Raw genomic sequence first — 15482 nt, forward strand, 5'->3', positions numbered from 1 at the left:
GCTGTGGAGATTTTCAATACCTTAATGACAAGTTATGGACAAACATGCTCCTATAAGAAAGCGAGCTGTAAGAAACATCTCTGCTCCGTGATTAGATCAAGAACTTAAGGAATATATGGCCGAAAGAAATAAAACAAAAAAGGAAGCACTGGAAAGTAATAATCTAGTTCAGTGGAATAAATATCGTAAACTAAGAAATTATGTGACTAAATTGAATAAAAGGAAAAAACATTTATATTACCAGAGTAAGATTGGAGATGCAAAATGTGATCCTGCAAAAGTGTGGGGAATATTAAATGAGATATTAGGGAGGAAAAAAATAACAGCTACATATTTAGAATCAAATGGTGTTTATTTAACTACGCCAAAGACACTGCAAATTGCAAATTATTTGAGTCAGTTTTTTAAAGATAAAATTGAGAAATTAAGAAATGACATGGGACCAGTACACGACGAAAATATTTCTTATAAACTAATAAGGAAGTATATTATGACGGAGAAAGAAAGCAAATTTACGTTGAATAAAGTCACACAAAATCAAATTAAAGAATTACTCCTAAAAAGTAAGGATAAACCAGCTGCTTTTGATAATCTTGAAACTAAATTAATAAAAATGGTGGCTCATATAACTGACTTACCAGTTTCTCACATAATAAATTTAAGTTTAACTAAAGGTATTTTTCCCCACACAGTGGAAAGCTGCAAAAATAATTCCTCTTATTAAAAACTACAAGGAACCATTATCAGGTAAAAATAGTAGACCAATAAGTTTATTACCTATGTTAAGTAAAATTATGGAAAAGGTAGCATATGACCAAATCCAATTATATTTTTCAGTTAATGGGCTAAATACTATTTATCAGCATGCATATAAAAAAGGTTATTCCACTTCAACTGCACTCACTCAAATAACAGATTATTGGCTACATGAAATTGATAATAAAAATCTCATAGGCACTGTATTCTTAGATTTAAGTGCAGCTTTTGATGTGTTGGATCACAATATTTTATTGAATGAATTAAGCTGCTATGGATTTGAGTCATCGGCTTTAAAATGGACTAAAAGTTATTTAAGTAATCGAGACTATAAAGTTTTTTTCCCCAATGGTAGCTGCCTACTTTTTTGGTGTTGGAAACAAACAAAAAGTTGTTTCAGAAGAAGTTAAAACTTTTCCTATTCACACAATGATCTAATGTGTGTGTGTCTATATATATATATATATATAATTTATTTATTTAGTTTTATATTTTTTGTACATTTTTCAAATGAGCTGTACTTTTTCTTGTATGTTACATTATTTAGATTTCAGATTTGATTTTAATGGAAGTGGAAATTCATGAGTTTAGAGTTAACAATGGGCTTTCATACTTAAGGAGTGTGTGTATGTGTGCGTGTGTGTATGTATGTGTATGTATTGAAAAATGAACGTAATGAATTTTAAAGGACCCCAGGAAGAATAGCTACTGATTTTCAGTGGCTAATGGGGATCTTAATAAACTAACTAACTAACTAACACATCAACTGGCCTAAAGAGAAATGGAGGAATATTTTGTGGACTGATGAGAGTAAAATTGTTCTTTTTGGGTCCAAGGGCAGCAGACAGTTTGTGAGACGACCCCCAAACTCTGAATTCAAGCCACAGTTCACAGTGAAGACAGTGAAGCATGGTGGTGCAAGCATCATGATATGGGCATGTTTCTCCTACTATGGTGTTGGGCCTATATATCGCATACCAGGTATCATGGATCAGTTTGGATATGTCAAAATACTTGAAGAGGTCATGTTGCCTTATGCTGAAGAGGACATGCCCTTGAAATGGGTGTTTCAACAAGACAATGACCCCAAGCACACTAGTAAACCAGCAAAATCTTGGTTCCAAACCAACAAAATTAATGCCTCGCAGATGTGAAGAAATCATGAAAAACTGTGGTTATACAACTAAATACTAGTTTAGTGATTCACAGGATTGATAAAAAAGCAGTTTGGACATAATAGTTTTGAGTTTGTAGCGTCAACAGCAGATGCTACTATTATTGTGAACACCCCCTTTTCTACTTTTTTTTTACTAATAGCCCAATTTCATAGCCTTAAGAGTGTGCATATCATGAATGCTTGGTCTTGTTGGATTTGTGAGACTCTACTGAACCTACTGGTACCTTGTTTCCCATGTAACAATAAGAAACATACTCAAAACCTGGATTAATCTTTTTAGTCACACAGCACTACTATTATTCTGAACACTACTGTATATGTTAGGAAAATTACATAAAAACACAGAACAAATGAGACACCAGAGGAAACAGGTTTCACTTTCTAAGATGTTTTGTTATTTAAAGCTTTAAAGGTAGATGTCATACACAGCGCAGGTCTGGAGACAAATATGAATACATTCAGTTTTCTTGTCACTTATATACAGTCCCAAGGTGTTCTCAAAGTCCATTTAATGAAATCATTTGATAGTATAAGACTCAAAGTTTATTGCTGGTTGTTCATTATACACTGATGAAATAAGTAATAGGTCCGCTTTGTAGCCAACAGTGTATGCTTATAGTCTACGATAGCATCACGCCACACAAGGTGGAATATTTCTAATTTTGAACTACTGTACACCACTTCCGTTCTAGACCTCCAGCCTTATGCTTGAGCTCAAGCAGGTAACCACTGAACCAAGGTGACTGTTTTGGGGGGTGTGGTTTTAATATAGGTGGCACAATCTTGTCAAGTGTAGTTTGGAGCCCCAAGTTTATACTATTCACAAGACTGTCTACTGATTGGGCATTTTCCAAATGTGAAGCTAAGAGATCAAGCAGTCTAGCTTCAAGTTCAGTCGTAGTTGAGGAGTTGATGCATCGCTGCAGTGATAAATAAAGTTGTTGTTCCAGTAAACATGGCAGCAAAACTGTAAACTTAAGTGAGTGATCAGAGACCACTGATGTAAGAGGCATGATGTCAATATTTGTGACAGCAATACCACGTATAAGAACCAAATCCAGGGTATTTCCACTAATGTGCATCGAGTCCTGAATGCATTGCCGAAATCCTAATGCATCCAAAATTTTCATAAATGATTTGCAGAGGGGATCAAAAGGCTTATTTATATGAACGTTAAAGTCACCAATGATCAGAATGTTAACTGCACTAGTTAACAAGTTAGAGATGAAGGCACCAAATTCAGAAGAATTCAGAATATGGGCCAGGAGGCGTATATACAGTGACAAAGTAATACAGCTGATTTTTATTCTTCTGAATAGAAGAATAAAAACTAGAAGGAGAGAGCGTATTTCACCCATATTGGCCTCTTCATTGGCTTCCTGTTAATTCTAGAACAGAATTTAAAATTCTTCTTCTTACTTATAAGGTTTTGAATAATCAGGTCCCATCTTATCTTAGGGACCTCTTAGTACCATATCACCCCAATAGAGTGCTTCGCTCTCAGACTGCAGGCTTACTTGTAGTTCCTAGGGTTTTTAAGAGTAGAATGGGAGGCAGAGCCTTCAGCTTTCAGGCTCCTCTCCTGTGAAACCAGCTCCCAATTCGGATCAGGGAGACAGACACCCTCTCTACTTTTAAGATTAGGCTTAAAACTTTCCTTTTTGCTAAAGCTTATAGTTAGGGCTGGATCAGGTGACCCTGAACCATCCCTTAGTTATGCTGCTATAGACTTAGACTGCTGGGGGGTTCCCATGATGCACTGAGTGTTTTTTTCTCTTTTTGCTCTGTATGCACCACTCTGCATTTAATCATTAGTGACTGATCTCTTCTGTCTTCCACAGCATGTCTTTTTCCTGATTCACTCCCCTCAGCCCCAACCAGTCCCAGCAAAAGACTGCCCCTCCCTGAGCCTGGTTCTGCTGGAGGTTTCTTCCTGTTAAAAGTGAGTTTTTCCTTCCCACTGTCACCAAGTGCTTGCTCATAGGGGGTCGTTTTGACCGTTGGAATTTTTCTGTAATTATTGTATGGCTTTTGCCTTGCAATATAAAGCGCCTTGGGGCAACTGTTGTGATTTGGCGCTATATAAATAAAATTGATTTGATTTGATTCTGACCTTGGCAATACGTAACATTGTGGGCAGAGTGGAGAATCAGATGATGAAATGAGTTTTGTTTGTGACCCCTAACAGCTAATAAGCTAAACCTAGATTTATAAATAAGAACAGCACTCCTGCCTTGCTTTGCATCACGAGGGATGTGGCTAAATGTGTACGCTGGTGAGAAGGCCTCATTTAAGGGGAGGACAGCTGTACGTTTAAGCCAGGTTTCACATAACCCAATCATATCTAAGTGATGATCAATAATTAGATCATTAACAATGCTTTTGAGAACAGTGACCTTATGTTAATGAGACCCAGACTAAGGACCTCTGTGGGGTTGACAGTTGAACTGGTTGGATTAAGGGGCGGTTCCAGAGTAGCATATATAAGGTGCCTAGAAGTAGGTTTAGGTTTGAGACATTCCACATGGGTTGTAGGTAGCAGACACAAAATATCTGATATTGCTAGAACAACCAACGGGCCATTATCAATTTCAACATCCTCCAATGTAGTAATGGGGATTAAGTTTGCAAAGCATATCCCTCTATGATTTTTATGGACACCTCTGCGGAAACAGGCCACAGTCTCAACTTGTTGAATTTCCCTCCCTGGCAGATAAATTGAACTATCACCATAGTGGATTTTCTGCACTAATTTCCCCGTTAAGCTAATGGATTCCACACCCACATTTGTCGTAAGCCTTGCAGGGTCTCTAATCACCTGCTCCGTGGCCTGCTGTAAATTCCTAATGTTACCCTCCCTGTAGAGCTCTATCTATGTTCACAGACAAGATGGCGACGCCTTCCCCAGAAGGGTGAAGGCCGTCTGGTAACAGCAAACCACGGTGGCCACAGAACGAAGGCCAGTTAGGGGAGGTGATGGTCTAGTGGCTAAGGTGTTGGGCTTGAGTCCAGAAGATCATGGGTTCAAATCCCCGCCTGACTGTAAAATCACTAAGGGCCCTTGGGCAAGGCCTTTAATCCCCTATTGCTCCCGGTGTGTAATGAGCGCCTTGTATGGCAGCACCCTGACATCGGGGTGAATGTGAGGCATAATTGTAAAGCGCTTTGAGTGTCTGATTCAGATGGAAAAGCGCTATATAAATGCAGTCCATTTACCAATTATCAATAACACTAAAGCCTTGCTGTCTACAAAATTCCGCCAGCCACCTATTTAACGATGTCAGCCTGCTAAATGCCTCATCATTACCCCGGGAGGGGAGGGGACCAGAGACTATAAATCGATGCTGACACATCTTTCTGGCTATTTTTGTGACCTCTGAGTGCTTCATCCTGACATAATTGGCGCCGTCATGAATAACTATGTGACTGTATCTCGTGTCATTTTCCTTTGTTTGTCTTCCCTTCTGCAGCGTCAGCACCCTAAGATGGGAGGCAATGTTGGGAGCTCTGACCCCAGGAATACATTTAACGTCAGCAGGCGTCTGTAACCTGACTTCGCGGGTGACAGAATCCCCTATCACTAAAACCCGGCGTTTCGGCCTGGAGATAGGAGTAGAAGTCACCTGTGAGCTCAAAGAACTCACATCAGGCATATCCAAGAGAGAAAACTGGTTCACGGATTGCAGTGGCAAGTATGATCAGGGTACCACAACCGGGCACCAGGCCCTACGTGACTTCCTCCGCCTAACCACAGTCCAAAAGCCGTCATGCACAGCCGGTGTTTCTAGGCTGATGCTAATGGGCATGCTGGCCCATTAGCGTCAGCCCTACAGTAACCTCGTCTGGAGTGCCCGTAAAATTCTATCTCCACTGAGCGGAGAAGCTGTTCTAGTTTACGGACACAGCTCTCTAAAAGAGCCACCCTATCTTAAAAGGATCATGCAGAATTTACGCAAAGTGTAAAGTAGTGTATTTTGTGCACCAGAAAATTCAAGAGTATAGCCAAGCAAGTGCAAGCTAACCATTAACAAACACACTAACCAGTCCTAAGGTTCACACAGGAGTAAATTAATGAGCTAAAATTCACAGCAGTTACATTGGTTAACTAATGGCAGCATTCAAGCAATGGGGGGAGTCGACCTAGAGTGCTTTGATAGAGAGAGTGGTGACATGATGAGTCGGGGGGGGGGGGAATTGGTCAAAAGTAATGGAAGCATTAAAGAAATGGGGGGGGGAGGTCAACCTAGCTAACGCAAGCAAACCACTAGAGATTCACAATGGGAGGACTGTAGTTAAATAAGATTCAGAGTAGATACACTTAAAAATCAATAGAAGTGTTAAACAGAAAAAAAAAAAATGAATACAACCTTGTAGAGATTGGAAGAGCGTCATGAGAGCAAACAATCCGATCTGTGAGCCAGCATCAGCGTTCTGAGCTGACAAAGTCACCAGAGAGAATAATCAATAAAATGCAGCAATTACAATAAATAGTAATAAAATACATAACAGTACTATGAATAGAAGTGAATAAAAATATAATTAAAATTCAATTCAAATAAAATTTCACCAGAGGCCCACTTAAACTTGATTATAGCCAGAGAGAAGAGGTGAGTCTTTAGGGAAGACTTAAAAACCTCGATCGATCCCGCAGAGCGGATGTGCCAGGGCAGGCTGTTCCAGAGCCTATAGGAGGCGCTGCCACAAAGGCTCTGTCACCTTTAGTTTTTAGCCTAATTTTTGGGGTGACCAGTAGCAGCTGATTCGCAGATCTCAATGCTCTTGGGGGGGCAGGGAGGGTGTAGACATGAATAACCTCGGCCAGGTACTGGGGGGCTAGGCCATTAAGAGCTTTAAAAACAAATAATTTTTTAAAATCTATTCTAAAAGCAACCGGAAGCCAGTGCAGTGAAGCTAGGACAGGGGATATGTGGTCACGCTTGCGTTTGCCACAAAGGAGACGAGCAGCTGCATTTTGTACCAGCAGCAGGCAGTGCAGGAGTGACTGGTCCAGGCTAAAATACAGCCAGTTACAGTAATCCAGTCTTGTGTTCATAAAAGCATGGATTACAGTCTCGAGATGTTTGCGTGAGAGGTACCCTTTTACTCTCGACAAAATTCTTAAGTAAAAAAATATGTTTTTCATCTGATAGTTAATAATCCCATTAATCCATTGATCACTTTGGGTGAAGAGAGTCTGTCTCAGACGAGCAGCTGCACTCCGAAATGACGCATGCGCAGTGGAGGCAGGGCGGACCAATGTTTAGGGGCAGACCGTTCTCTGGTTCAGGCTGAGAAACAAAACAGAGGGATGTCTTTAAAAACATACGTTTCTTCAGCCGCGAAAAGGAACTCAAGTATTTTCAAATGTTATTTTCCAAAAGGTGGATACGTTTTTGTCAGGCTGTGATGATGAATCCAACTCAAACAAACAGGTCAGATTAAGACTTCATATTTACTCCGTATGAGAATGGTTTTAATATTTGAAACAGTCTGAATTTTTCCCATGAAAACTGCAGCTTTCAGACAATCAGTTGACAGCAGCCCTTTTGTAAGTGGTTGACAATTTTGGCAGAAGGGTGCTGACAAAATGATATGGGCCGGTTATTTTGGTACCAGCTCCTAAATCTGGATTTGGAAACGCACAAAATAGCATGCTATAGCGACCGAGACCACTGGGTGGAAACGGGGCTGCGACCACTTCAGTCTCACATGACATGAATGACTTGATGTGAAGTCACAGAAACACAAAGTGTGTGTGTGTGTATACCTGTGTCCTCGCCATTCTGTCTCCTCAACTTCCTCTGAGCCTCCTCAGCCTGCAAACGGCACACCGTTACCATGACAACACATTCCTTTAACCACACACACATACACACAGAAAGGGTTACATCAATCAGTGATCAATACCCTGATCAGTACCTTGGACTGGTCAGCTCTGGAGTAGTGATGAAAGTACAGGTTGAAGTGTTTGTTCCACTCCGGACGCAGTTCATACAGACCACGACCGGTGACGCCGGGCTTCCTGAAGTACAAGTACACAGAGTACTGCCAATGATACTACACTCTGCCCGGTGACGCCGGGCTTCCTGAAGTACAAGTACACAGAGTACTGCAAATGATACTACACTCTGCCCGGTGACGCCGGGCTTCCTGAAGTACAAGTACACAGAGTACTGCCAATGATACTACACTCTGCCCGGTGACGCCGGGCTTCCTGAAGTACAAGTACACAGAGTACTGCAAATGATACTACACTCCGCCCGGTGACGCCGGGCTTCCTGAAGTACAAGTACACAGAGTACTGCAAATGATACTACACTCTGCCCGGTGACGCCGGGCTTCCTGAAGTACAAGTACACAGAGTACTGCAAATGATACTACACTCCGCCCGGTGACGCCGGGCTTCCTGAAGTACAAGTACACAGAGTACTGCAAATGATACTACACTCTGCCCGGTGACGCCAGGCTTCCTGAAGTACAACCCCAATTCCTGAAGTTGGGACGTTGTGTAAAACGTAAATAAAAACAGAATACAATGATTTTCAAATCCTCTTCGACCTATATTCAATTGAATACACCACAAAGACAAGATATTTAATGTTCAAACTGATCAAACTGTGTAACTAATATAAACATAAGGTAAAATAAAATGAAATGTGGACCAAGTAATGTATCACGTGAAAAATATACAACTGTAGAATCATACTGCACGGAAATATTGCACATGGTTTACAGATATTGCACAAGAAACTTGAATGGTGCAGATTAGAGTGATTTGTTATTGTTCAGTGCAGTGATCGTTCTGGGGAGAAAGCTGTCCCTGAGTCTGTTTGTCCTAGTTTTGATTGACCTATACCGTTGGCCGGAGGGTCGTAGGTCAAACAAATATTTGCTCATTTTGAAATGGATGCCTGCAACACGGTTCAAAAAAGCTGGGACAGTGGTATGTTTACCACTGTTTTACATCACCTTTCCTTCTAACAACACTCAATAAGTGTTTCTGCACGGACCTGTTTTGTACAGATAGGTGGTTTCTTCCACTAGTCTTCCGTGTTTTGGCCTGACGCATCGTTCCTATTGGACAGCATGAAGCTACGTGCAGTAGCTTCGTAGCTTAAGAATTAAAACAGTATATTCAACATTTTCCCGTCATGATAACAATGAAAATGAATAAAACACAAAAAACCTTTGAAAGAACCGACCTGAAAGACGCCACGGTGTCGATGACTCTCTCCAGTCCCGTCTCCTTGTTCCCCTGCAGGCCGGCACACAGGTAAACAGGTAAAATCACTAATTTATGGAGACACAGCAGAGGCAGACAGACAGGTCGTTGTCTCACGTTCTCGGGCAGAGCCTTCACCAGTTCGCTGTGAGCCATGGCTCTGATTGACAGCTGGTGGATGATCTCTCTCCTGACATCATCAAAGGGCGCCACCTGGCCGATACCCGCCACGTATCGCTCACCTGGAAATGTTTAAAACTTCACTTTAGCCACATTAAAAACAAAGACGAGCAGTGAAATAGAACAAACTGACAAACCACAGCGGCTAAAGTCCACAATGACGACTACGTCATCAAGAAACTGGTAAAAAGAGGTCTGATGTCACCATGACGACTCACCGACAACCATGATGATGAGGTGCAGCATCTCCTCAATCAGAGTGTTGTTCTGCTGGACAATGTCCTAACAAAGACCAGAGGACAGTCACTGTGACTCAACACACACACAGATCTGCGATGTAAATGTTTGTTTCTTTCCTGGTTGAATGAATCTTTTTGTGACTTTTGGCCCATTGTCCCTCTGTAGTATGGGTGTGTGTGTCACGTGTTGAGGCTGACATCTGTGTCAGATCTGTGTCAGACTGATATTGACCTCATCATGTTTGGGCTGCTTCAGTCCGTACTGACCTTGTTTGGCTCCCTGTGTCGCTTCCTGCAGTCTGCTGAGCTGAAAATATGAAAAACCTCAAAGCGACTCAGAACAATCATCAGGAAGTGGTTTGGATCCATCATGGACGCTCCTGTCTGAACAACAAAAACACTGATCACGTCAGGCTGCAACCACAGTCCGCACTGAGCCTAGGCCCAGTTTATTTCTATAGCACATTTACAACAAGCAACGCTGCCCAAAGTGCTTCACAGGTACAGAATAAAAGAGTAAATTTAATAATAAATTTTAATAGAAGAGTGCAACTCTGCTCAGGTATTGAAGGCCTGTGCAAAGAGACGGGTCTTCAATGATGACTTAACAGTTAAAGAAGAAGCAGGACTAATGTTAAAAGGAAGGCTGTTCCACAGTTTAGGAGCAGCTGCAGAGAAGACCCTGTCTCCTCTGGTTTTCAAACATGTTCTTGGCACGTTGAGAAGCAGCTGATTGGTGGACCTCATCATCGTGGAGAGAGCATAAGAGGACGCAGCCGGTCTGCTCTGTGTCAGTCTGATCCCGTCAGATCTCAGAAGCTAAGCAGTGCAGGACCTGGTTAGTACTTGGATGGGAGACCTCTTTGGAACACCAGCGGCTGTGTGTGTTTCTCCAGGTAACATTGGAGTTGCGTCAGGAAGGGCATCCAGCGTAAAACTTGTGCCAAATATCAATGCGGATCTGGTTGTATCCGCTGTGGCGACCCCGAACACAAAACCGGGAGCAGCCGAATGGACGACAACAACAACAGCTCAGATAGATAAGGTGGAACCATTCAGGCACTTAAAAACAATGAGCAAGATTTTAAAATCAGTGCGATAGCTGACTGGAAGCCAGTGCACAGATGACAGAACAGGCGTGATGTGTTCATTGCACCTCGTACCCGTCAGCAAGCGCGCAGCAGAATTCTGCGAATTGCGAATACAGCTCGTGAATTCTGCACGAGCAGTAAGCGGCTAATGGCCCGGTCACACGGCAACAACGATTCCTGAATGAAGGGACAAAAAAACCACAAAGTCACAATTCGTCGAGAAAAGGTGAGCTTTTGACTTTTCCCATCACCGAACAGCCTGCGAATGAAGAGCCCAAAAGGGACGAAAACAGAACAAAACGGCTAACGTTGATCCCCACACTAATCGAAACGCGCCTGGAGCCACTGCTGGAGCAGTGTGTGTCTGCATCACTGCACTCCAAGACTTGGCGCTGGGACGGAACTCAGCTGCAAACAGAAGCGTGTGATCCGACTCACTGTGGAGATCTGTGCAAATGTCGGTGGATCCACCTGCTCTGGTTCCTCGTCCAGAACAAAAGACGGATCATCTCCTTCATCGTCAGAATCCTCACTGTCTGACGACACACTGCATGCTCCGTCTTGCTCCAATTTAAAAAAAAAAAAAAGATGGTGTGCCGTGGTGGCTGCTATTTCACTGTATTACATTACTGAGCCATATATATTAATAATAAGTTTTATTTATAAAGCGCTTTACATTTGACAAGCAAATCTCAAAGCACTACCATAAAAGTACAAGGAATAGAACACAGGTCAAAATAAAACACATTTAAGAAAAAGCTTTTAAAAACAGATAAGTCTTTAAATGTTTTTTTTTTTTTAATTTCAGCTGACTGTGGCACTCTTAGGTGGTTGAGAAAGTCAATATTGGGCAATTCTATGGTAACGGAATTACAAAAGCAGCAAAATCTGGATTTATGGCATCTAACCACGACAGATTAGCTCAGATTGTAAGTCTGTTACCGTAGAATTGCCCTATTGATAATATATATTTATAACAGAAAACTGTCAAAAGGAGGAATAAAAGGGGGAATAAATATAAGTGTAAAGATGATTGAATATATCAGAGCAGTAAACTGTTCAGTCCGTGTGTGTGGTTATTTCCACCAGCTGCAGCTGATCCACAACATGAATTCTAACTTCCAGAACAGCTCTTTATATAATCATCTGAATCATCTACCTGTTACCACATATACAGAAGGGCTGGATTGTCATTCTTACACTCAAATTGTTATATTTAATAAAAAACAATAAGTGTGCGCTGCCGCTGCTGCTAATGCTGCCTTCAAGTACCGTCGGAAATTACACTACTTTTTTGTTGTTTCAATTTCAGCAGTTGCTTGTGGCAAAACAATTAATTATATCCACACAAAAGATTAATTCTGGCCTATATAAGGTGCCTGGGCCCATTGAAGCTGACCCCCCACCCAGATAAAAAAAAAAAAAAAAAAATCCAAGCAAACAGGCAGCGTTTGCCCTGTAATTTCTGACAGTATGTGAACACAGCAGCAGCGCTCACAAACAGGCTTCTGTACTGTGAAATCATTCTGCTTCTGTGAAAACATTCAGCTGGTTGACAAAACTAAGCAAACAATAAAAAACGTAAAGAACGACAGCAAAACGAAATACAGATGAATTGAGGTTTTCGACAGCATTCGCTCAAATTTTGCAACAGTTTAAAAATCCTGACAAAGTGCCAGCTGCAGGAACAAAGCTGAGCAAAGGTTAAATGATGCCAACGAAAGTTCAGATTTATCATTTCTTTAGGACTTTGTTGCCCTTCGTTAAGTGCCGTGACTGGGCCACAAGGGAGGATTGGTCTACTCCACAGTACAGCACGTTTCAGTAATCAAGTCGCGACAAGATAAATGTGTGGACAACACGCTCAAAATCCTTGTGGGGGAGGTAAGGTTTCACCTTGCTTAGGACTCGCATTTGGAAAAAGCTAGCTTTAACCACAGAATTAATCTATTTTTCAAACTTAAATGAGCTGTCTATTAGAACTTCAAGGTTTTTTTTTTTTTTTTTTTACCACAGACTGGGAGAAAGGTGCCAAGGAGCCAAAACACAATCAGTGAATGATGGGAAATTGGGATGGCCAAACACAACAACTTCGGTTTTGTCTTCATGCAGTTTTAAAACGTTTTGAGCCAGCCAATTCTTCACGTCCTGCAGACAAGCCAGAAAAGTCACTGTGCTGCCTGATTTAAGGGGCAGATAAATCTGCAGGTCATCTGCAAAACAGCGGAAGGGAATATTGTATTTTTTAAAAATATTACAGATAGGCAAAATGTACAAAGAAAACAAAACCGGGCCCAGGACCAAACCTTGGGGAACTCCACAGGTCAGAGAAGCTGAACCAGATGAGTAAGGCCCCAGATATACAGAAAAGGTCCTGTTTTCCAAGTAAGACTTGAACCAACGTAGGGATGTGCCTTTGATACCCACAAACAAGAAATTAAAATTAGATGGTTGACTGTAACAAAGGCAGCAGACGAGTCTAGAAGCACAAGCACTACAGAGTAACCTGAGTCAACTGTTAAAAGGAGATCATTAAAAACTTAAGAGGGCGGTTTCTGTGCTGTGCAATGCTTTAAAGCCAGATTGGAATTTTTCAAAAATACCGTTATCATCAAGGTAAGCCTGCAGTCGAACATGGACATATTTTTCAAGAATTTTAGATAAAAAAGGCAGCTTTGATATGGGCCTAAAATTATACAAGATTGCAGGGTTGAGATTATGCTTCTTGAGGAGAGGCTGCACAACAGCATGCTTGAAGACAGCTGGGACACAACCAGAAGACAGACATTTAAGACCTTCAGCAGGTGAGACCCAACAGTGTCAAACACATTTTTAAGAAGCTTGGAAGGAATGCCATCTAATGGACAATCAGACGGTTTCAAATGTTGCACCACAATGCTCAGTTCAGCAAGTGGTACAGGGTCAAATTCATTGAAAGCTGCAGAAGACAAACTGTTGAATGATAAAACAACATTTGAAGGAGTGTCAGTTGATGCTCTAATACAAGATACTTTGTATACAAAAAAGTTTTTTAAAAATTTGCACACAGAACATCTGACAACACGGTGCAGGGAGACTCAGCAGGATGAACAGTACGATTTAAAACAGTAAAATTGACCTGAGGCCAATGTTGGAATGATACTGCGCTTTAGCCATCTTAACCGCACTTTGATATGTTGCTAAACAGTTCTTAGAATTAATTCCCAGTGAGACATGAAGCTTGTCCTTTTTCCAGCTCCTTTCAGTACACCTATAGTCACGTCTTAGCGTGCAAGCAGATTCAATGAGCCAGGGTTCAGCCAGCGGTTTCTCCTCAACACTCTTGAAAGGAGCAACAGAATCCAGGATGTCGGTGCACTTTGAATGTAGCAGATTTGTTAGTTCACTGGCATTACAGCCAGAGTCACAGACAGAAAAAGGCAAAGACACATTAAAGGTCTCGGTGAACAGTGCCGCAGTAGTTGAGCCAAGAGCGTGCTTACGCTGTGCGGCAGAGTTAGACTGAAGATAACTCTGACATATTTCTTCAACGCATACGTCGACACCTAGCGATAAGACGAGGTCCAATAAGTGTCCTTTCTCGTGGGTGACACCACATACCCACTGCATGAGGTTAAAACCATCAATTAGATTTAAGAAGTGACTGACCAGAGGTTTAGCCTCACAACACAAATGAACGTTAAAGTCACCCACTATTAAAGGTCGATCAGCGTAGGGCACAAGCTGTGAATGCATAACGGGTACCAGTGCCAGTTCTACTATTAACCCTCTCAGGCTCAAATGAATTTTTAGTAACAGGAAAAATCAGATATTTAGCTGTTGCAAATCTGTAGGGCCTGCCTTGAGAGGGTTAACACACAGGTGGAGAAGGTCGAGGACATGCCCACGTGTCACCTGGCCAGCTGATACTCCCACATACTTTGCCAAGGACACGCCCATGTTGGACTGGCTGCAGCAGGTGTGGATTGACCGGTTGCCTGTGTTGCAGTTGATACAGTGTGAAGCAGCGGAGTCTGTGTATGTGAGCAGAGTCGGGCAGTAGAGTTGAGTTTGTACCTGCAGCATGATGAGGTCTTTGTCAAACATCTCCACTCTGCACTTCACATTGTGGTAGTAATAGATCTGAAAGACAAACAGGTGTGTCACTACAGGCCTGTTCTGCTTCAAACGAGCGATGGTTCTAACCCGGACGCACGGCTACACAACAGGACACCGCTACCCTGAAAGGGGACACCCCCCCCAGAACCTCAGCATCAGCAGAGATGATGAAGCTGGTCAGAAATATACAAAACCCATTTCAGCCACACAAACGTTATGAGGTAATGACTTCTGGAGGTGCAAGGGGAGAACATTTTAACCTCAACATCTATAAAAACTACATCTGGTATGTGAGAGGCAAATAAAGAAAAATGCTTAAAATGGCTGGGGGGGGGGGGGTAAATGAAGGAGTAGGACACGATTCCAAAAGCTCTGTCAGCTAAATCCTTTAAAACTATTTTCAAGAAGCAACAAGTTCATAATTTATATGTTGCAGGAGCGATCTTAAAACATTACAGCTGGTTGTTTGAGCGGATATTTCAACATGAAGAAGGGAAATCCAAGAAACAGAAAACAGCTCAACTAGGCTCCGACCAAGCAGCCATCTCGCTTCAAACAGACGCCCTCGAAGAATCCAGTGACGACGACAACGAGGATCCTTCCAACGGAGCCATACTAGCAGCCACTACAGCGCTCAGAGGTGAAACGACCAAAATAAAAGATATCTGTGAGAATCTGGAGAGATGCATTGAGCGGGTTTATAATGACCTGAGAGGAGA

General features: G+C 42.0%; 1 protein-coding gene across 7 annotated transcripts in view; it reads right to left on the reverse strand.

Annotated features, from left to right (window-relative positions):
- Window positions 1–15482, reverse strand: part of ubr2 (ubiquitin protein ligase E3 component n-recognin 2) — a 256169-nt gene that overhangs the window by 52911 nt on the left and 187776 nt on the right. For 4 of the 7 annotated variants that reach the window (XM_034185745.1, XM_034185743.1, XM_034185744.1 and 1 more), the window contains exons 18-24: window positions 14722–14787; window positions 9842–9958; window positions 9554–9617; window positions 9273–9397; window positions 9136–9188; window positions 7853–7955; window positions 7691–7749 (exon numbers count right to left, since the gene is read on the reverse strand). In XM_034185745.1, coding sequence (XP_034041636.1) covers window positions 7691–7749; window positions 7853–7955; window positions 9136–9188; window positions 9273–9397; window positions 9554–9617; window positions 9842–9958; window positions 14722–14787 — 587 coding nt within the window. The remainder of the gene's footprint in view (window positions 1–7690; window positions 7750–7852; window positions 7956–9135; window positions 9189–9272; window positions 9398–9553; window positions 9618–9841; window positions 9959–14721; window positions 14788–15482) is intronic. The other 3 variants (XM_034185748.1, XM_034185746.1, XM_034185747.1) reach the window with 1 other exon arrangement.

This window comes from Thalassophryne amazonica, chromosome 13 (assembly GCF_902500255.1).
Source record: "Thalassophryne amazonica chromosome 13, fThaAma1.1, whole genome shotgun sequence".
Lineage (NCBI taxonomy): Eukaryota > Metazoa > Chordata > Actinopteri > Batrachoidiformes > Batrachoididae > Thalassophryne > Thalassophryne amazonica.